Source organism: Bubalus kerabau, chromosome 2 (genome assembly GCF_029407905.1).
Source record: "Bubalus kerabau isolate K-KA32 ecotype Philippines breed swamp buffalo chromosome 2, PCC_UOA_SB_1v2, whole genome shotgun sequence".
In the NCBI taxonomy this organism is placed as follows: domain Eukaryota; kingdom Metazoa; phylum Chordata; class Mammalia; order Artiodactyla; family Bovidae; genus Bubalus; species Bubalus kerabau.
This window is the reverse complement of record NC_073625.1, coordinates 18835272-18857618: the sequence shown is the minus strand read 5'-3', so window position 1 is coordinate 18857618 and position 22347 is coordinate 18835272. Positions and strand designations below refer to the sequence as shown.

Genomic DNA, 22347 nt, shown 5'->3' with positions numbered 1-22347 from the left:
GCAGCAGCAGCTAAGTTCTTGGTTTTGTCAGCTCTTCAGAGTTGAAGACTTTTCAAAAAAGAGCTTACAGATCATCGTTTATATGTACTCTTTCCCTTTCAAAACAGAGCCACCCTCTTTTTACTAAAAAAAAAAAAAGGTAGTAACTCTAACCTCCACCCAGAATTTATAATGTGTTGCCTGAAGGTATAATTAAACTCCAGGGACTCAAGTTAAAAAAAAAAAAAAATGCTGTTTGGGGAATCCTTCATAAATGATAACTGAAGTATCATAAACTATCCACTATAGACAGGGCTTCTGGTTTCTTCCCATCCTAAATATTTTTCTGAGAGTTAAAAACAGGACCCTTGCTAGGACATTCTAAATTCTGAATTCTGATGAATTACAGTTTGTGGGCAATTGAGAGCCAAACCTTTCAATAACTCCATCTCTTCCATCTCCACACACCCAATGTTCATGCCATATTGTCCAACAACACGTTGCTTTTAGGGGAGAATCTCCAACGAAAGGAACCATTGATAAGAAACCTCTGATAAACTGCTACTGCTGCTGCTACTGCTAAGTCACTTCAGTCGTGTCTGACTCTGTGCAACCCCAGAGACGGCAGCCCACCAAGCTCCCCTGTCCCTGGGATTCTCCAGGCAAGAACACTGGAGTGGGGTGCCATTTCCTTCTCCAATGCATGAAAGTTTAAAGTGAAAGTGAAGTCGCTTAGTCATGTCAGACTCCTAGCGAGCCCATGGACTGCAGCCTACTAGGCTCCTCCGTCCATGGGATTTTCCAGGCAAGAGTACTGGAGTGGGGTGCCATTGCCTTCTCTGCTAATGATAAAAGTAAACTTTTTTCAAGTATTTTCAGATAAGTAATCTCCTCAGTAATTCTCAAAATCCATCCCTTGAACATTTATTAGCTTGAAGGAAAAGCACATTTGAAGAACTGAAGAAAAATCAGTAAAGGAGGTTGATTCTTTTAAATGTAACAAATATTTTCTGGGACTACCAAAATGTTCAAATTATGCTACATAAAATGCACAGACAAAAACCATATATGAACTTTTTTAGCTTGAGTGTACATTATTCAATGTAGTAGTTAAAACCTACTCAATCAAACTATACCATAAAATTTTTATTCTAATTAGTCAATTCTCATTACATCTTTTAAATATTTAATATTTCTACATCCTATTGAAAAAATAAGTCATAGCTAGTTATAAAACCAATTCGTTTTCAGCAAAAGTATCCTTCTCCTTCATTAATCACCTCAAACTAAAATTTACAGTTATTTCTGAACCAGTCCCCCTTTATTTATAACTAAAGGCTGAATATTAGAGATTAGAAGATACAAACACACACATTTAGAAAGAGTAACACGATTTAACACATGCTTGCTTCATAAACATTTGATTATTTCATTTTTAACAATGCAATGTAACATGATGGCAAACCACATATTTTTTTTAATTATTGTAAAAATGAACAAATTTCTTTTCTTATGCATGTAATTTAAAACTCAACTACCTTAGTAGTAACTGTTAGTATACATTCCATACTATATTCCTAAGTGATTACTACTTAAAATATTAATCTGTTTATTCAAACTTAATAGTGAAAGATAATAAGATTATTAGACCTTAGAAGATGGCGCTCATCTTCTCCCGGGAGAACACCAAAATCTCAACTAGCTCCTGCACAATCTTCAAGAGGAGAATATTGGAACACACCAAAAAAAGATACACTATGTCCAAGGGCAAAGAAGAAGCCACAGCAAGATGGCAGGAGGGACACAATCACATTTAAAATCAAATACCTCATACCCGCCAGAGATGCCTGCAAGTCACAAACAAAACCTTGTCCGCACCAGAACCAGGGAAAGAAGCAGTGACCCTGACAAAAGACTGAGCCAAACCTGTGAGTGTTTCGGAGTCTCCTGCGGAGGCATGGGTCAGCAGTGGCCTGCCATGGGGACAGGGGCTCCGACAGCAGCAGTCCTGCGAGGCGTGACGTGTGGCACAAGTCCTCTTGGAGGACGTCACCATTAGTCCCTATAAACATAGGGCCACCAGGAAGGCGATACCCAAACTGGAGAACAATTATAACAAAAAAGTTCTCGCACTGTTGCAAAAGTTCTAGGTCCCACAGACTTCCCAACCTGGGGATCCAACAAAGGGCCTGAGAATCCCCAGGGAATCTGACTTTGAAGGTCAGCAGAACTTGATATAGAACTTGCACAGGGCTGGGGATACAGACTCTTGGTGGGCACAAACAAAACGGTGTACTCATCAGGACCCAGCAGAAAGGAGCAGTGACCCCACAAGAGACTGAGCCAGACTTGGCTGTGAGTGTTTGGGAGTCTCTGGAGGAGGCATGGGTTGACAGTGGCCTGCCATGGGGTCAAGGACACTGACTTGCTGGCGTAAGTCTTTTTGGAAGAGGTCAGAGGTCACCAATACTGCCATTACCCCTACCATAATTAGGCCTCAGGCCAAACTAAAGGGAGGGAACACAGCCCCGCTCATCAGCAGAAAACTGAATTAAGGATATATTGACCAAGGCTTTGTCCACCAGAGCAAAACCCAGTTATCCCCACAGTCAGTCGGTCCTTTCCATCAGGAAGCTTGCACAAGTCTCTTATCCTCATCCATTAGAGGACAGAATAAAAACCATAATCACAGAAAACTAGCCAAACTGATCACATGGATTACAGCTTTGTGTAACTTAATGAAACTATAAGCCATGCCATATAGGGCCCCCCAAGATGGACAGGTCATGGTGGAGAATTCTGACAAAACGTGGTTCACTGGAGAAGAGAATGGCAAACCACTTCAGTATTCTTGCCTTGAGAACCCCATGAACTGTATGAAAAGGGAAACAGCTGTGACACTGAAAGATGAACACCCCACCCCCAGCTCAGCAGGTGACCAACTGGCTACTGGAGAAGAGCAGAGAAATAGCTCCAGAAAGAATGAAGAGGCTGAGCCAAAGCGGAAATGACACACAGTTGTGGATGTGTCTGGGGGTTAAAGTAAACTCCAATACAATAAAGAACAATATTGCATAGGAAACTGGAATGTTAGGTCCATGAATCAAGGTAAATCAATGTTAAGTCCATATCCAAGGTTTGGTTGTAGTCAAACAGGAGATGGCAAGAGTGAACATGGACATTTTAGGAATCAATGAACTAAAATGGATAGGAACGGGTGAATTTAATTTAGATGGCCATTATATCTACTACTTGGGCAAGAATCCCTTAGAAGAAATGGTGTAGCCCTCATAGTCAATGAAAGGGTCTGAAATGCAGTATTTGGACACAATCTCAAAACCGACAGCATGATCTCGTTTCAAGGCAAACCATTCACTATCACAGTAATCCAAGTCTATGCCCCAATCACTAATGCCAAAGAAAATGAAGTTGAATGACTCTATGAAGACCTACAAGACCTTCTGGAACTAACACCAAAAAAAAGATGTCCTTTGCATCACAGGGAACTGGAAAGCAAAAGTAGGAAGTCAAGAGATACCTGGATAACAGGTAAGTTTGGCCTCGGAGTACAAAATGAAGCAGGGCAAAGACTAACAGAGTTTTGTCAAGAGAACCTGTTGGTCAGAGCAAAAACCCAAGAGATGACTCATGGACACATGGACATCACCAAACGGTCAGTACCAAAATCCGACTGATAATGTTCTTTACAGTCAGAGATGGAGAAGCTCTATACAGTCAGCAAAAACAATACCTGGAGCTGACTGTGGCTCAGATCATCAGCTCCTCATTGCAAAATTCAGGCTCAAATTGAAGAAAGTAGGGAAAACCACTAGCCATTCAGGTATGTACTAAATCAAATCCCTTACGACTAAACAGTGGAAATGACAAATAGATTCAAGGAATTAGATCTGACAGAGTACCTGAAGAACTATGGACTTAGGTTTGTGACACTGTACAGGAGGCAGTGATCAAAACCATCCCCAATAAAAAGAAAGGCCAAAAGGCAGGTTGTCTGAGGTTACAAACAGCTGAAAAATGAACAGAAGTGAAAGGCAAAGGAGAAAAGGAAAGTTATACCCATCTGAATGCAGAGTTCCAAAGAAGAGCAAGGAGAGATAAGAAAGCCTTCCTCAGTGATCATTGCAAAGAAATAGAGGAAAACAATAGAATGGGAAAAACTAGAGATCGCTTCAAGAAAATTAGAGATACCAAGGGAACATTTCACGCAAAGATGGCTCTGGTGGACAAAGCCTTGGTCAGTATATCCTTAATTCAATTTTCTGCTGATGGGTGGGGCTGTGTTCCCTCCCTTTAGTTTGGCCTGAGGCCTAATTATGGTAGGGGTAATGGCAGTATTGGTGACCTCTGACCTCTTCCAAAAAGACTTACGCCAGAAGTCAGTGTCCCTGACCCCACGGCAGGGGGGGGGTCACAAAACTCTGCCCACCAAGAACATTTCACACAATAAAGGACAGAAACGGTATGGACCTAACAGAAACAAAAGATATTAGGATAGTAAGAATACACACAAGAACTATACAATAAAGGTCTTAATGACCCAGATAACCATGAAGGTGTGGTCACTCACCTAGAGCCAGACATCCTGGAATGTGAAGTCAAGTGGGCCTTAGGAAGCATTGCTATGAACAAAGCAACTGGAGGTGATAGAATTCCAGCTGAGCTATTTCAAATCCTAAAAGATGGTGCTGTTAAACTACTGCACTCAATATGCCAGCAAATTTGGAAAACAGTGGCCACAGCACTGGAAAAGGTCAGTTTTCATTCCAATTCCAAAGAAGAGCAATGCCAAAGAATGTTCAAACTATCACACAATTGTGTTCATTTCACATGCTAGCAAAGTAATGCTCAAAACTGTCCAAGCTAGACTTCAACAGTACATGAACCAAGAACTTCCAGATATATAAGCTGGATTTAGAAAAGGCAGAAGAACCAGAGATCAAATTGCCAGCATCTGCTGGATCACAGGAAAAGCAAGAGTTCCAGAAAAACATCTACTTCTGCCTCATTAACTACGCTAAAGCCTTTGTCTGTGTGAATACAACAAACTGTGGAAAATTCTGAAAGAGATGGGAATACCAGACCACTTTATCTGCCTCCTGAGAAATCTGTATGCAGGTCAAGAAACAACAGCTAGAACTGGACATGGAACAGACTGGTTCCAAATTGGGAAAGGGACATGTCAAGGCTGTATATTGTCATCCTGTTTATTTAACTTACATGCTGTGTACATCATGCAAAATGCTGGGCTGGATGGAGCACAAGCTGAAATCAAGATTGCTGGGAGAAATATCAATAACCTTATATATGCAGATAACACCACCCTTATGGCAGAAAGTGAAGAGAAACTAAAGGGCCTCTTGATGAAGGTGAAAGGAAAGAGTGAAAAACCTGGCTTAAAACTCAACATTCAAAAAAGTAAGATCATGGCATCCAGTCCCATCACTTCATGCCAAACAGATGGGGGGAAAAATGGAAATAGTGACAGACTTTATTTTCTTAGGCTTCAAAATCACTGCAGATGGTGACTGCAGCCATGAAATTAAAAGACACTTGCTCCTTGGAAAAAAAGCTATGACAAACCTAGACAATGGATTAAAGGTGCATTTAATTTCATGGCTGCAGTCCTCCTCCGCAGTGATTTGCCAACAAAGGTACACAGAGTCAAAGTTGTCAAAGCTATGGTTTTTCCAGTAGGCATGTAGAGATATGAGAGTTGGACCATAAAGAAGGCTGAGAACCAAAGAACTGATGCTTTTGAACTGTGGCACTGGAGAAGACTCTTGAGAGTTCTTTGGACAGCAAGATCAAACCAGTCAATTCTAAAGTAAATCAACACTGAATATTCATTGGAAGGACGGACGCTGAAGCTGAAGCTCCAGTACTTTGGCCACCTGATGCAAACAGCTGACTCACTGGAGAAACCCTAATGCTAGTAAAGACAAAGCAAGAGGAGAAGGGGATGACAGAGGATGAAATCGTTGGATGGCATCACTGACTCAATGGACCTGAGTTTGACCAAACTCCGGGAGATAGACAAGGACAGGGAAGCCTGGCGTGCTACAGCCCATGGGGTCACACAGTGTTGGGCGACTGAGCAACTGAACAAAACAACAGTAAAAGATATTTAATGATAAAAAAAATAAGTTTGATATACACAGTTGGCCCGACAGTGGAAACTAGTTTTATTAACCAAGAAAAAATTTCCATAAATTGAATATGCTATACCTTCCACATGACAGCTTTGGCAAAGATATATTTATAAACATAAAAATATTTCATTAAAAATTGCATTGGCAAAACTGTTGAAACTAATAGTTTTATTTTTCAACTGCTTCTGAATATATGATTAACAAAAGTGCCTAAACAGAGAAGAGGAGGAAACTGATATAACACTTATTTACTGAGTCTTGGTAAAACTTTTTTTACATACATCGTAGAACTAAACAAATGGTTAAGGACAAGGTAACAAATTATTTGGCTAATTAGGTGATTCCCATTCTTCTGCATTCAACAAAACTGAAGGAGGACCTAATATTAATAGAATTGTCAACTGAGAAATGCTTGATGATAAGTCACTATGTGATTTTTGGCACACAGCTTGGAACGTTTTCTACCACAAAATTTCTATTAGGATGAACATATTTATATCAACATTTTTATTTTTCAGCACTACAAAATCTCAAAATAAGACCAGAAATCGATGTCAAATCCTATTTAATTCTATTAATAAATATTATCTCCAGATACAAGAACCACAGATATAAGAAAGACAGCTCCATTTATTTCATTAAAAATGGATTTCTGTTGTATAATTATTATATACAAAGTGCATTTTAATCAAAATTTTAATGTATTTATGTTATTCCAAGCAACTATGTGGTAAGAATAATTATAACTCAAACCAGAAAATATTTAAGTCTTATGGTCATAGGGAAAACATCCCTTATTGCATATACATAGTGCCATGACAAAGGAGTTTGATACACGATCAACAGAAGATTCCTGAACACTAAAATATGTAAAACTTGCATAAAATTTGGCAGGAGTAACAGAACTACCATACAAGTTGAAAGGGAAAATAATTAAAATTTCCAACCACTCAAGTTTGTTTTTATATTTAAAAAAAATGGCATTTAGATTCCCTAAGATAAATTTAAGAGTGCTATATTTTATTTAAAATATTAAAATATGCCAGCAATTTCATCCCGTGTCACTATGTATACTTTTGTTAAAACAGAAATAGACAGACATAGAAAACAAACTTATGGTTGCCAAAGGGGAACACAGTGAGTAGCAGGGAGGTGGGCAGGGAGTAACAGGAGTTTGGGGTCAACAGATACACACTATCATATATAAAACAGATAAACAACAAGGACCTACTGTATAGCACAGGGGACTTTATTCAGTATCTTACAGTAAGTACCCTATGAGGGGAAACCCAACCGAATCACTGTCACACACCTGAAACTAATACAAACTGTGAAAGTGAAAAGTCAGTCACTTAGTCGTGTCCAACTCTTTCTATCAGGCAAGAATACTGGAGTGGGTTGACTGTATTTCATTTAAACAAAAATTCTGCTGAAAAATTATACTTATCAATTCAAATATGTGCAAAGGAACACACAGTTTTTCAAAACTGTTTCAGGGAACATTTGAGTAAAAATTTTAAGATCGCTGTTCTAGATTAACAAAGCTATAAAATGAAAACTGTTTTAGCAAGATACCGAAAACATGAGATTTAAATGTCAGTCTCCCTCAAAAGGCTGATAGCCTCAAGGGCATATATTCGTCTGGGTATTCATACTATTCGTGCCATGATTAGCATATAGTATTGTTCAGCGGCAGAGTCATGTGCAACTCTGCGACCTCATGGACGGCAGCACAGCAGGCTTCTCTGTCCTCCAGTATCTCCTGGAGTTTGCTCAGATTCATGTTCACAGAGCTGGTAATGCTACCTAACCACCTTATTCTCTGCTGCCCCTAACAGGATACAGTACAGATACAGTAGTTTTAATAATTGTTTACCATGTGGGGGAATGGACGGATGGAATTAATGAATATTAATTATGAGAGTATATTACTCAACAATGGGAAATTACAGATTTCTACCAAAAATCAAATACAAACCACAGATTTCAGATATAGCCAGACAGATACCAAGTTCTCTTAAATTACGAAAGAAAAGCCTTCACATAAATCTGATTTATATACTAAGGAACAAACAGCTAAAACATGAAATAACAACAAAAATATCAGTAGTATTTTCCATGACTTTTTTCAAGAGGTGCAAGCAGTAACTAAACAGAATATGAGTTTGGCAGACAAAGAGGTTAAATCTGAAATCACTTAACCATTTTAGCTAAATGAAATTTCACTTTGATACAGTAAGTTCGGGTTCAGAATTTTTAGTAAAGCCAAAATGTTGTATCATCAAAACTTCAAAATCTACTTCAAAAAATACTAAATCTCCCATAAAACATTAAATTCTAATCCTTTTGAAGTCAAAGCTTTTCTAAGACCCTCCGTAAATCTTGATTTTCCCCCTCCAAGATGCAGAAAAGCCACCACTACCATCTCCCTGAACTGTGTAGTGTTGTGTGTTTTTTTTGTTTTGTTTTGTTTTTTTTTCCACAAAAAATTTCAATCCAGTATTACTGCCAGAAATTTAACAACTCTTATGATACAAGTGTACATAATACTTTTCATGCTAAAGTATTCACAAAAATTAAATCATTCACTTTGCCAAATTCACTTTTTTTTTTTTCCCCCTGCATTGAGTCTATTTTTGATCACTAACCTCACACTGACTTCATTCTACATGCTCCTTGCATCTCTGAAATACTCCATCTTGGTACTTTATTTAGGCTATTCTATTTCTCAGCAGGGACCTTTATTTTGGTAACAATACATACTGCCAGCTTATTATAAACGCTTTATTTATTTTTTAACACAGAGGAAGCGTGGTGGCAGATCTGTAGCCACTTGATGTTTTTATAACTAAGAATTACAGTTCAGGCTCTCTTATAGAATGTAAAGGTGCACTAACACATGTATATGTAATTGTTCTGAAAATTAAGCTTAGTCACTAAAAGAAGATTCGCTATCTGAACTTTCTTCTGTGTTTTTTTCACCTTCACCATCAGGCACTGGAGCATCTGGCCTCTCAAGAAGATCTGGATCTAGTCCTTCTGATATCATTTTGTTTCTTATTGCCATCACTGGAACACCCACTTGAACCATTTTGAGATATCTGGCATATCTTGGATCCTTGGCTACAGTTAAGATATTTTCTGGTGTTACTTCACTTTCCTGTGGTCCAGAGTCTTGTAAACTGTTCTGTGATTGCTCTGAAGTGGCTTCAGAATGTGTTCCATTTGTGATCCTAGTGACATTTACAGGAGATACTTCAAATGTGACATCATCTAGGCCCGGGATAGATGATAACTTTGCATCTAAAATATTGAGAGTTGTTTCAATCTGCTGGATACGAAGAGAAAGGTCTGCTAGTTTCTCCTCACAAACTGTAGAAAATCGGTTGAGGAACTGTACAGTGTGCACCACAAACTGGTTTAGAAATGCCACCGTTCTTTTCTGTTGAATAGCTGGCACCTTAGTCAGGTCTATGCCTGAACCCATGAGAGGAAGCCCATCCTCATCCATTTCCTCAGCGGGCGGGGGACTCAGGGCTCACCCCCAAACCCCTCCCAAGCCCGGCCCGCCCAACCCGGTAATAGCATCCAAACGCCTCTCCTAGTCCACCGTGTAGTGTTTTTTACTTCTCACCATCAATGGAAGATCCTGTAAATCATTCACATTTTTTCATTGGTTTCGCCAACAGGTATTGACTAATTAAGAGGTGGCTATCTCTACTGCCTGAGCACAATTTTATTAAGTGAAATGGTGGGCTCACACTGTGTACTTCAACTACCGCTCTGCAATGTAAATAAAATATACTTAGATGACTCACTGCAAAGCTAACTTGCTATCATGTAAAAAGCTTGAAGCATTAAATATTTTTTTAGTTTTGCTGAGGTATAATAGGCATACAAAAACCACATATTGAAACATACAATTTGATAAATTTTGACATGTATATACAAATTTACTTCTGAAAATTCCAATCCCCCTCTTCCGAGCAAAACCAAAAGAATTTTTGTTAGTTGAGAAAAGTACTTACCTTCATGTAATTCACAATCTTAGCCAGAACGCCAAACTTATATCCAGAGCTTCCTGATAGAGCTTTCAAATTAAATGATCCATTGCTATGATCTGAAAATGAAGTTCAAAAAACAATTACAACATTTTCATTAGATGTGATTATCTACTTTTAAGCAGCTAAAATGATTTTAAATCTGGTAAAATATTTATTGAGTTCTTCTATCTAGAAAACTCCACCCTATGAAATTTTGGTGACAAATTCAAAATCTTTGCATGTGTAGTAACTATTTTCTGAGGATGGAAACAAAGTACAAATACTCCAAAAGCATTAAAATATATTTCTTTTATAAGTACCTTTATCTCACTCCTTCCTTAAGTCTGACTAGATTTCCTCCAAAATTAAAAGTTAGGTTTTTTAAACAAGACGACAATACAAATCACAATCTGATCCATGGTGCTTTTCTAACAACCTTAAAACCATGAGAAGTGAGTAGATTACTAAGGGATAAAAAGTTCAATTTATCACCAATTACATCAATTTCTGCTTATCAAAATAAAACAAATAGGTATTGATCAATGGGAATTAATAAAAAGTATGATCCCATAACTATTTTAAAGTCCACTTCAGAGATATATTGGAATAAAAAATGTAAGCAGTACCACTGTATAAACATGAAGACTTTAAAATGATGGCAGCATGATACAAGGAGCAATTTACATAGATCATTTGGTTCAGAACATATACCATTCTGTTGCATATTTACAGGCAGAAATCTGAATGCTACCATTACATCACAAACCCATTCTATAGATCATAGGTAGCAAGAGTGAAAAATTCATAAATACTAGGAAAACATTTTAGAAGTACACATTCTATTAGCAAGGAATCAGATCACATGCTATAAAGTTCCCATGTGGCTGATCCACAATGGAAGAGGTTAAATAAAAGCGGAGAGAGTCAATTTCTGGCACCAGTTTGGTAATAATAATTTAAACAAAAGAATGCATTAGAATAACCGCAAGTCAAATGGAACAACTGTCAGAGATCCAAAAGAACAGCTTCTAGAAGGCAGCATAATATTCCTCTGAGATTAGTTAGTGAAAAGGCTTTATTGAATATCATTTTTTTTAGACTAAAATGAAACCTCATATGCAATTTTCCTTTAAGAATAACTGCTACAACTTTAATGAAACTTAACTGACACATTAAAGTCTACTTTATGTTTTCTGAAATAATATTAAGAATGCCTTACAGGTGTGCCTTCACATTTGCTATTTCAATTATGAATTACTTCCTATGTAATTTTCATTTTCCCAAGGTGTTCAGGACACTCATAACCAACAACAGCAACTAACCTTCACTGAACACTGACTACTGCCAATAATCATGCTAAAATGGTTTTCTCATTTAATCCCTCCCAGAAATCCTATTTAAGAGGTTTTTACTGTCTCATTTTAAACATAAGAAAACAGACTAATAAGTGGCAGACTAAAGATTCCAATCCAGTGGTAAACTGTGATGTGCCTGGTATAAGAATCATTAGTTACCATTTAACGCAATTATTCCATTTCCAACTGGATATTTTTTCAGAATACAGGAATTCATAAATACATATTTAGTGAATTCTTATTAAAGTAATACATTCATCCTATAATACTAAATAAACAACTGGGAAGACTATGAATAATAGCTAAGGACAATGTGCTAAGGATAAGCACCATGCAAGTAATAAGCAATCATGAAGCATATACAGTTTTGTTTACCATAAGGTCTCCAGTGTAATAAATATTAGTTGACTGAACAAATGAAGGTAATAAGATTATTTCCACATACTCCTTTACTGGTCTTAGAAACAAATGTGACTTATTCAAAATTTTAAAAAATAAGTCTGCACAGCAAGCACTAACCCAATCGGCTGCTGTTCTAATAGCCACTCTCACAAATAAAAACCTTGACCGTTACACTTAGACCACAACTCTAATAAACCATAATAGAAACATCATTCTATCTCTATAAACATCCAACTGAGGATTCTTTTGCAATTTAACTTTCACAGACGGTTTTTTTAGTATCGCTGATGTACCTACCGAAGTTAACCCTCTCCCAATTAGTAGAGATAAAAACCTTTTTTCTTTTTCGTCTCCCTCAGAATTTCATACAAAGCAAACTACCACATGGAAATAATCACTTCCAAGAGTCAGGTTCATATAAATGGCAAGTTGAAAGAAGAGAAAAGAGAATATCACTTATGAGAGTCTATGCACAATTTGTGGAGGAAGCACCATGCTGGAGAACCTGGACTGCTGGTTTCCCAGGTTACTGTCTCTCTCGAGATTAGCTTCTAGCCTGAGCACTTAAATAATCACTGAAGGATCAAAAATTCTACAGCTAAACACTAAGGAATCATCAATTTGTTACTAACTCACAAATTCTTATGCAGCAATTTAGCTTAAAAACAACAAAAAAATTAGGCCTAAAGAGGGGGTGACAGTTGAGAACCCAGTCCGCTCTAGTCAAGTTTATGAATGATTTACTCAGGGTGGCAGGACTTAATGCAAATGAACACAGGGGAAACTGTCAGCTGCCCTGCGGTTCAGCCAATAGAAGCGCAGCTCCACCTTAGCTGTGCGCTGGACTGCACTACAAACAGACGAAACCATCGCTTCAACTGCAGCCTTTCAGACGAGAGGTAGGTTTCTGAAATCTTTTCATTTAATAATACATGTTCTTATGATACAATATAAATATTTTACCATAAAGCCCAAGCAGAAAGCTTTGTTCCTACTGAAGACCAAAAAACCTCTATTCTTTTCATTGTCTGGTAGGATTTTATTATGAAAATATGAAGACTGCCTTTGCTATTTGACAAGCACCCTTACCATCTGTGCCTTAATGGAAAATTCATGACATTTTCTATGAACCTGATCTATATCCAGACCTTAGAGTAAGCCATATGCATTTGATATTAAGAGATTACTTGCAAATTTAATTTTCTCTGAGCTATTTCATTTCAGCAGTTTGTTCTGTCTTAACAAAGGATTTTTCTTAAAGAAGAATCTAGACTAAAAGCAAACCCAGGACTAAAGCTTTCTGATTATACATACAAATTTAAAGCATTTATATTAAAGTTTGTTATATTTTAGAAAATTAGAGAATATATTCAAAATTGTTTTATTTAAGTGTACATGCAGAGAAGGCCAATAATCACACTGTGATTTTTATACAAAAATAAAAAGACCACAAAGGTACCATTTACTAGGTTGCATTATACTGTAAGCAATGAGATGATTTTCAGAGCTAGAGCTTTAGACTTTCATACATTTTAATTAAAATAATTTCCTACAGTCAAATTTTAAAGTCTGTATTACTGTAGCATATAAGTCATGCTATTATTAAATAAAAATCTAATGTTTAATTTTTAGATGCCACAGAAATATGTATTTATCACAGTATTTCAATATAATGTTATATTCTTAAACTAATCTTCAAAAATAAATACACAGTAAGTCTTTTTGATAAGCTACATTTTAAAATGAAAATATGTCCTAAGAATTGGTTAAGGGAGGGAGGAGGGTACCTTTTGAGGTAATAAGATTAGTTTCATAGCTCAGAGCCATCATTCATGTCTACTCAGAATTAGTATCAACTTGCTGACCAAATTTCAAATCCTATATGAATTTGAAATATTCAAGCATGAAAATTTAACTATTTTGTAAATGCTAGAGTTCTAAAATATTACCTATATATACTGACCTAAAGATTCAACTTTTGCCCTTTTCTTTGCTGGTAAATCTATTTTGAATTTTAAAGGTTTTTTTTTCATAATTTTTATTCCTTCTGTAATAATCAGTGTTCCGCCAGCATGAGAAAAGTATCCCCTACAAAGCCCAAAGGTTGCTGAAAGATTTCTCCAGACTCAGTACAATGTGGTTAATTGTTTAGGAAATATTCTTGCTTGCTACCCAAAGTAAGAGGGCTCAAAAACAGTCTCAGATCAAATACAAATAACTGTCAAATAGAACAGTTAACTCGTAACTCAAACTTCAGACAGAAACTCCTGCCTCCCAAACTGTCTTAACGCTATAATCAGCCTACGTCTTGCTGGTAACTGTCTATAGCTATACGGATGGAGGCTCATTGCCATTTCACCCAGCTAACTAGATACATGGCCTACCCCAGACAGCTCCAGAGTTGGGTGAGCTAGTCTATATGTAAAAGCTATAATGATTAATCGATCATATTTCAAAGGGATATGCTTTTAAAGGCACCAGAAAATTCAATTCAAGGGCTTTTCCATAAATAGAACAAAAGCATAACTTTATTTCAATCTGGCAATTCAAGGGCTCCAGAACAGTTCCAAGTCCTATACCCATAAATATCTCACTAGGGCCTTAAAATGGGAGGAAAACTAGGTGAAGGGAATTTATATTTTAAAAAACTAAAAATTATCTATATAATTGTATATATATGTATAACAGACTGTTCCCAACTTTGACTGTTTTCTCTCACTTTCTCTAAGGCATGTTTACAGCATTTGCTTCATATAAATTAACATTTTAATTTCAAAAACAGTATCACAATACAAGAAAATCCTATCAGTAAATGACTTTCTACATACCCGCGTGCGTGCTAAGTCGCTTCAGTCGTCTCCGACTCCATGCGACCCTATGGACTGTAGCCCACCAGGCGGCTCTGTCCATGAGATTTTCCCGGCAAGAATACTGAAGTGGACTGCTATGCCCTCCGCCAGGGGATTTTCTCAACCCAGGTATCAAATCCATGTCTCTCACGTCTCCTGTATTGGCAGGCAGGTTGTCTACCACTAGTATCACCTGGGAAGCCCCTCTACATACATATCTAATTACGTCTAATTCATCAAAAATTTAGATTTTAACCTAAACACACAAAATTATTAGAGTTTTAGTGTACTATTTCATAAACCACATTACATGTAAGGTGGAAAATAAATCTATATTACAGGGTTTACTTTTTCCAGGTTATGCCCAGAAGCTAACTAAAGGGTGAATGTTCTGAGTTGCTCATCAGTTAATCAACACATTCACAAATGGCAAACTGCCATCATTCACAACATAAGCCTGCTATGTATATACTCTGAAAACTGCTTAGATACCCATGGCAAAAAACTTACAGGTACCCTTGGAGGTGGCATATACGTCTATCCATAGTCACCATTCCAAGAATAATTATTATAAGCATGTTTGCATGTGGATAAAGTATGCAGTCTAATCAGTCACGATGCACTAATTCTGTTTTAGAAGTAATCTAGACACAATAAACTATTAAAAGCCAAAGGCAAGGAGTACTTTTGGCTTTGAATAACTACATTCAAATGGTTCAAAAACCAAAAGATTATAACAAGGTACACCTTGACAAGTTTCACACACATCCCTATCACCTGACTGTACTCTCCAACCAACCCTACAAGTAATCATTGTTATTAATTTCTGTATATCCCCAAGATTCCTGTGCAGATACAATCAACTAAAAATACATATTATTTCCCTTTTTCCTCCACATACTGGCCTGCACTTTGTTAACAACATATCCTAAAGATCTTTCTGGATCACTACAGTTGCGCATTCACACGTAACATTCGATTGTGTGACTATACTGTATTAATATAACCAGTAGAACAGCTTAACGACAGGTACAAGTCAGCCTCAAGTAAGTGAATGTAGTGTGTATCTCTCTGCCCCCTTCTCTCCTCTCCTTATCTCTCCCATTCCATCTCTTTCCCTCCCTCCCGCTCTCTTTTTTTCTTTTTTAAAGGGAGAAAGGGACCTGAAAAAATTTTAAGCAGTTCACTTGTACCTCAAAAATAAACAGAATACAAAGTTCCTTAAGCCAACTTTCTAATCATTCTAAAATTTCATTTTGAAATAATAACTTAATTATTAAGTCTCTATAATTTCTCCCCGGTCTTAAAAAGTCACCACAAATTTTAAAAGAGTTACTCAAAATAAATTAAAATACAAAGGAGTAAATTCAGTATAATTTCAACCAGGTTTGACTTACACATTTTACACAGCCAATTTCTAGGAGAAAAAAAAAAAAATTAAAAGTTTGATATGTTAGGGAGATAAGATTATAAATGATATTTTTTAATTTAAAATTGCTAGGATAACGTTTCTGAAATCAGTCATGAAAAACAGAAGTTTAAGTTAATGATCAGGATAGGTTAAATCTGAGAGGTAAAACGAGGAAACTGCCTCACTCTGCATCTTCCTCCCTCCCCTGCCGTGATTCTCCCTGCAGTCAGTTCTAATGTCAGATTTAGACATTTCAAACGCAATTTCCAAATTTTATAAAGGAATCACAACCTGAAAGGCCTTAACACAACCTGAATCACAACCTGAAAGGCCTAAGGAATACTCTCCTCTGTGCTGGAGAGGTCTAGGCAGGCCAAGACAAAATTACTAGATAGGGCTCAGGCAATTCTCCCTGTTTTTACGCATCCACATAAGACACCCCTACCCCGATTTCCCCAAGGCCTTCATCTTCTTCCTCTCCCTCTCCTCTATTCGCTCTGCTTTTCAAAAAGAACCTAAAACTCATTCATACTGAAGCAAAAATATCCAACAATCTGTGTTACCCCTCCAAGGAATATCTGCATTTTAGCAGTGCTAAAAATTCAAAAGGATTTTTTTTCATTATTCAGGAATTTGTGCACACACATACATGACACTACTCTTATCAGCAAGGCTGGGTCAAAAGGAGGTAACTTTTGTCTCCATTTGAGTTAGCTTCTATAGGTTACTTGACTATTTGTGTAAAAGGTGCTAAGGTCAGAGGCAGCGACCATGCAGAGGAGGAAGGGTAGGCTATCGGGACCTTCACATGCACAATGCCAGCACACACTGTGTTCTACCTGAAAGGTGCCCGCCACACACCAGACGTGACCGATACTCCCTGGAGCTGTGCAACGCAGAAACCCTGCCTTCTCCTAGGGTGTACTTGGAAAAGACAAAACCAAAAGATAAAAGAGTAACTTTGAAAGGCTGGGTCTCCTGACATAGTCTGAAATCCCACTGGACAGAGGAGCCTAGGCGGGCTACAGTCGCAAAGAATAGGGGTAACAAATCAAAGAGTAGAACACAACTAAGGGACTAAACAATAACCACCACAAAACTGTAAGTTATCAGATACCCATGTGCCAGAAAATGTATTTTTGTATCTCCCATAAGCAATTGATTCAATTACTGTCCATTAGTCTCCTGTCTCTCATTTCAAGATGAAAGGTCACCAAGCATCATAAAACGGAAGGATTCTTAAATCCAACAAGAAAAAATGAACTTGAACCTTTACTTTTGCCCTCAGATCATCAATTTAACCTTCAAAATACACGAAAGAAGAAAGGAAGGAACCAAGTCCATCCAGAGGTGAAATGACTTGTCAAGCAAATCAGATTTAAAAAAGAAAAGGAAAAAAAAAAGCTTAGAAAATATTAGTTTATTAACAGCAAAGTTTTAAAGTTATATTTATAAGGAAAACAGAGAAATCTAAGGAATTGAACTGTTACATTTGAGGGGGCAAGGGGTTTAAGCTTTAATCTTTTTTGAAAATGATACTGCAGTTATATTTAAAAACAGAGTCCTCACCTCTTAAGATATACATACTGAAATATTCCTAGATGAAGTGACATGATGTCTGGAATCTGCCTCAAAATATTCCATGGGATGGAAGTGGGCAGAGGTATAGACTGGCCAAGCGTTGAGAAATGAAGCTGCGTTATAAGTATGGGGGTATTTATCATACACTTTCACACTACCTTGGAATTATCTATAAATGAAACATACTCTCACACACAAGTTATTTCTAGCACTTAGAAAAGTATTTACTACATAGCAGGTAATCAATAAACACTTGTTTACAAGAATAAAAGTCTACTTACAACTATGTAGCAAAAAAAAAAAACCACACTAAATAATTCATTTCTGTCATAAAAGAAAGCATAAAACTGACAACAGTCACCGAATTAGGGAAGTGGGACTCTGGGGTTTTTTCCTCTCATTTCAAAGTTCCTTAGTATTTATGTATTTTAGAACTTCTTTCAAAAAGCTTAAAAAGATTATCTTTGAAGATTAAGATAATAATAAGTCATTTTTTATTTTTAATACTATCAAATCTTCAATCCTTATGGTCCCACTTAAGGCCCAACCAGTATCAGGTCAACAGGAGCAAAGCTCAATGCAAGAATAGTGAAACTTTAATTCCCTGGCTAATTTTGTGAAATGGAATAAAAATTTAGCAATACATACCTGTGGAATGCTGAATCTGCCTGTTTTTTTTCCTTAACTATTCCTGTCCGTAGGCCATTTAAGTATTATGAAACATTTAAGACTATCATATGCATATATATATATATATATATAAATCCTAAGATTAAGGTCTCTTCATAGGCAACTTTAATCTAAAATTGTATTATCCTTATTCTGAAAACTCATTATTTGGCTTTTCTTTCTCTACTATTTTTCACTCAGCCATTATTTCCTGATTTACATCACCTGTCTCAGAAGTTTAAAGGCGTGGAACTAAGACAGAATACACTGAACCAGGAAGGTGAGAAGGATCTACAAAGGTATGAGAAAAGCTTTTCTGGGGGCAGTTTGAAGAACACAACTCTAAAATGCTAAGTTTTGGTTTTGCCTTTTTTTTTTTCTTTTAGATAATAGTTCTGTGACTTCTGCTCTAGTCAAATTTTAAACCAATTCAGCTGCCTTTTTTCTCCCTCCATTAGCAGTTAATTTCTATATATGAATCTTGAAGATAAACACTTGTCTAACAAATGATCTATATTAAAAAAAAAAAACATGGTGTGGTTTATAGAATTTTATACTCTATAAACAGAAATATAGAAAAATTCAAGAACACCATTTTGGTATTAATTCTGACAGAAAATAAGGAAGATTCATGCAGTCTATATAAACTAACAAATCTTAGAACTGAGATTTTAACTGACAAATTTGTTGAGTTTGGTTACATATATTCATTTTCTACCTTCTATAGATTCAAAGGAGAGATATAAGAAGTAGAATCTCTAAGAATGGCCTCACTGAGCTCCAGCCTCTGGAATGAAACCACTACCTCTGTTTATCAGTACCTTGGTTTTCAAGTTCAAAAAATTTACCCCTTCCATGATAACTGGAACACCGCCTGCTTTGTCATTCTGCTTTTATTTATATTTACAGTGGTTTCTTTAGTGGTGCTGGCTTTTCTTTATGAAGTGCTTGATTGCTGCTGCTGTGTGAAAAACAAAACCGTAAAAGACTTGAAAAATGAACCAAACCCTATTAGAAGTATGATGGACAACATCAGAAAACGTGAAACTGAAGTGGTCTAGTACTCTACACGGAATGAACAAAAGCTCTGAAAACAGTCTTCAACTACTGAGAAAAAAGAAAAATTTCTGAGACCAGCTGTTATAATATCGACTATGAATAATTAAAAGATTTCTACTAGAAGGGAAAAACAAGCTAAATATGCACTTTTTGTGTCTGTATCCATTTCATTAAATATACAATAAAACTTTGACAAATGTGAGTAATTGACCAACCTGTTTTAAAATGACACTTCAGGGAATTCCCTGATAGGCCAGTGGTTAGGACTGGACGCTTTCACCACCGTGAGCCTGGGTTCAATCCCTGGCTGGGGAACTAAGAACCCACAAGCCGCACAGTGCAGCCAAATAAATAAATTTTTAAAAATAAACTAAAATGACACTTCAAAAACTGGATTAGATTCTTAGAATTCAATTCTAAGAAGCATTAAGAGGTAAACTGAAAAACAAAAGAAAGGCTAATGATCCCAAAATAACTTACACCTAAACAAACCATGTGGACTAAAGAACAGTACTGTCATTATTGTGTTTTGATAATTAAAACACTACTTAAAATGCTTATCTAAGTCCAAAGTAAAATACTTCCACATACATGTAAGACCCTACTTATTAAGCAGCAATATTTTCTAGTTAGTTACAGACAACTTTCATAGTTTTAAAGACTTAAATTTTATGTAGAATTAGTGTGAAAGACTCAAAATATTCAGCAAGGTCACAAGGACACTCGCATACACATTTCATAAAACCGACTTACTCTTTAGTAAGAAATTCATGATCTAAGACAAGCTATTTTCAAACTGAAACTCACTAGCACACCTCCTAATCTCATTTCTTAAGCTTGTCCTTTCATTATGCCTCTCATACTCACTCTCTCAAGAACTAAGATACCCAATGCAAAAAAACTGCTAAAAATGTCAAAAGATAGGACCACTTAACACTTGTTAATATGGCAGTTTTATTTATTGAAATGCCAAAGGCTATATAGTATTAAATTTTATAACCCTGATACTATTTCGCTACAAGCCATGAGCAAACCAAAGTATGGTTTTAACTCCTACAACTGCCCTTAAGCCAGAAACATCACCTCTGGAAATTTATTCTGAGAAATTAGTTCAAAAGAAAAAAACTCAAGATACAAAGATGTTTACAATAGCATTATTCAAAACAACAACATAAAATGGAAGCAACAGCCTGTCACTAAATGCGTCACATCAACTTAATAGATTAAGAAGCTACTGAAAATTATGGCAAAACAGAAAAAATTTGATATGTGAAGTGAAAAATAAATATCATTTTCAATTTAAAGAGCCCTACATGCCAGTCTGAAATTGCTTATCCAGAGTATTTATTTATTTTAAAGTCTTTACTGAATTTGTTACAATATTGTTTCTGTTTATGTTTTGGGTCGCTAGGCATGTAGGATCTTAGCTCCCCAACCAGGGATTGAACCTGCACCCACCCCTGCACTGGAAGGTGAAGTCTTAACCACCAGACCACCAGGGAAGTACCTAGAGTATTTATTTTCTATATTTTTCTTCTAACGTTAGAAACTAACACAAATCACATAATCAACTATCAAAGGACTTCTGAAACTTAGATATACAAAATATTTTGGTAACCAGGAGCAATTCGGAGCAATTGTTAAAACCACATTTTCATAAACTGAAAAACTTGGGGTCCATGCCATAGATGGGAAGCATACAGGTCCTTTAATAACCAGACTTTTTGACCATGAACACTATCTTTTCCCTACCTTACTCTGTAATTTATTTAACTCGTTCAAAAAAATGAATGCAATACGTTCAAAAAGCACGTATTGCGTGCTTCTCTGTGAGAGTGATTAGGTTACAACAGCAAACAGGTAATCATGGCTCAGTGGGTAAAGAATCTGCCTGCAGTGCAGGAGACACAGGAGATGCAAGTTCAATCCCTGCATCGGGAAGATCCCCTGGAGGAGGGCATGGCAACCCACTCTAGTACTCTGGTCTAGAGAATCTCCCATGGGGAAAATCCTATGGACTCAAGAGCCTGGCAGACTACAGACTGCAGCCCACAGCCCAAAGGGTTGCAGAGAATCGGACATGACTGAGCGGACTAAGCATGCACAATCATGTAATTAGAGTAGCACAAACAGCTTTGTCAGAACAGGGAGTGCTGTGGGAACTGAAAGGCTAAACAATGAACACAAACTGGCAAGTGGAAAGGACTTTTAGGCTGAAACCTAAAAGAGAAATAGGAGCTCACCAAAGGAAAGAGGGAAGGAGGTAAGAAAGAAAGTTCTGTTAAGAGGAAATACTATGACCAAAGACCAAGAGGCAAAAGAAAGCAAAGCATGTTGGAGGGGCTCCAAGCCAGTGGCACTAGGACCTAGGGTAAGAACACTGAGGTCAGATTCATCAGCGGAAAATCACTGACGGAGGTAAACAGAATGGCCAGGAGAGAGGCGAGCCCAGGAGACCCAGCAAGCAGCTGACCGGGCAATCCCGTGATAATGACCCAGGTAAGGGTGCTATGGCAGTCTTTGCTGTTTACACCCAGTATTTCAAGCTCCCCTCTCATTCAGCACATGGAAGTGGTGGGGTACATAGCCCTGTGATGAGGTCTGGTCAATGAGCTACGAGAGGAAGTGATATGTGTCACCTCCAAGTGCTAGTCTCTCAGCTGTGTCCAACTCTTTGCGACCCCATGGACTGGAGCCCACCAGGCTCCTCTGTCCATGGGATTCTCCAGGCAAGAATATTGGAGTGGTTGCCATTCCCTTCTCCAGGGGATTTTCCTGACCCAGGGATCAAACCCAGGTCTCCTGCATTGCAGGCGGATTCTTTATCAT

General features: G+C 37.1%; 3 protein-coding genes across 9 annotated transcripts in view; 1 reads left to right on the top strand and 2 right to left on the bottom strand.

Annotated features, from left to right (window-relative positions):
• GTF2E2 (general transcription factor IIE subunit 2) overlaps positions 1-22347 on the bottom strand; it is an 87346-nt gene that overhangs the window by 50597 nt on the left and 14402 nt on the right. For all 6 annotated transcript variants that reach the window (XR_008710055.1, XM_055567163.1, XM_055567164.1 and 3 more), the window contains exon 3: positions 10178-10269. Coding sequence is in view for 5 of the 6 variants with exons in the window: in XM_055567163.1 (XP_055423138.1) it covers positions 10178-10269 (92 nt within the window). In the remaining variant the exon portion in view is untranslated. The remainder of the gene's footprint in view (positions 1-10177; positions 10270-22347) is intronic.
• On the top strand, positions 3420-19520 carry SMIM18 (small integral membrane protein 18). Of its 2 annotated transcripts, none has more exons than XM_055567187.1 (3): positions 3420-3528; positions 18661-18739; positions 19187-19520. In XM_055567187.1, the coding sequence occupies exon 3, from the start codon at positions 19224-19226 to the stop codon at positions 19518-19520; it is 297 nt and encodes a 98-aa protein (XP_055423162.1). In that variant the 5' UTR covers positions 3420-3528; positions 18661-18739; positions 19187-19223. The 2 variants fall into 2 exon arrangements, with proteins under 2 accessions (XP_055423162.1, XP_055423163.1); XM_055567188.1 differs by lacking the exon at positions 3420-3528 and adding an exon at positions 14859-14927.
• LOC129643075 (WASH complex subunit 3-like) lies at positions 6155-9761 on the bottom strand. The gene has a single exon (XM_055567186.1). The coding sequence runs from the start codon at positions 9658-9660 to the stop codon at positions 9079-9081; it is 582 nt and encodes a 193-aa protein (XP_055423161.1). The 5' UTR covers positions 9661-9761; the 3' UTR covers positions 6155-9078.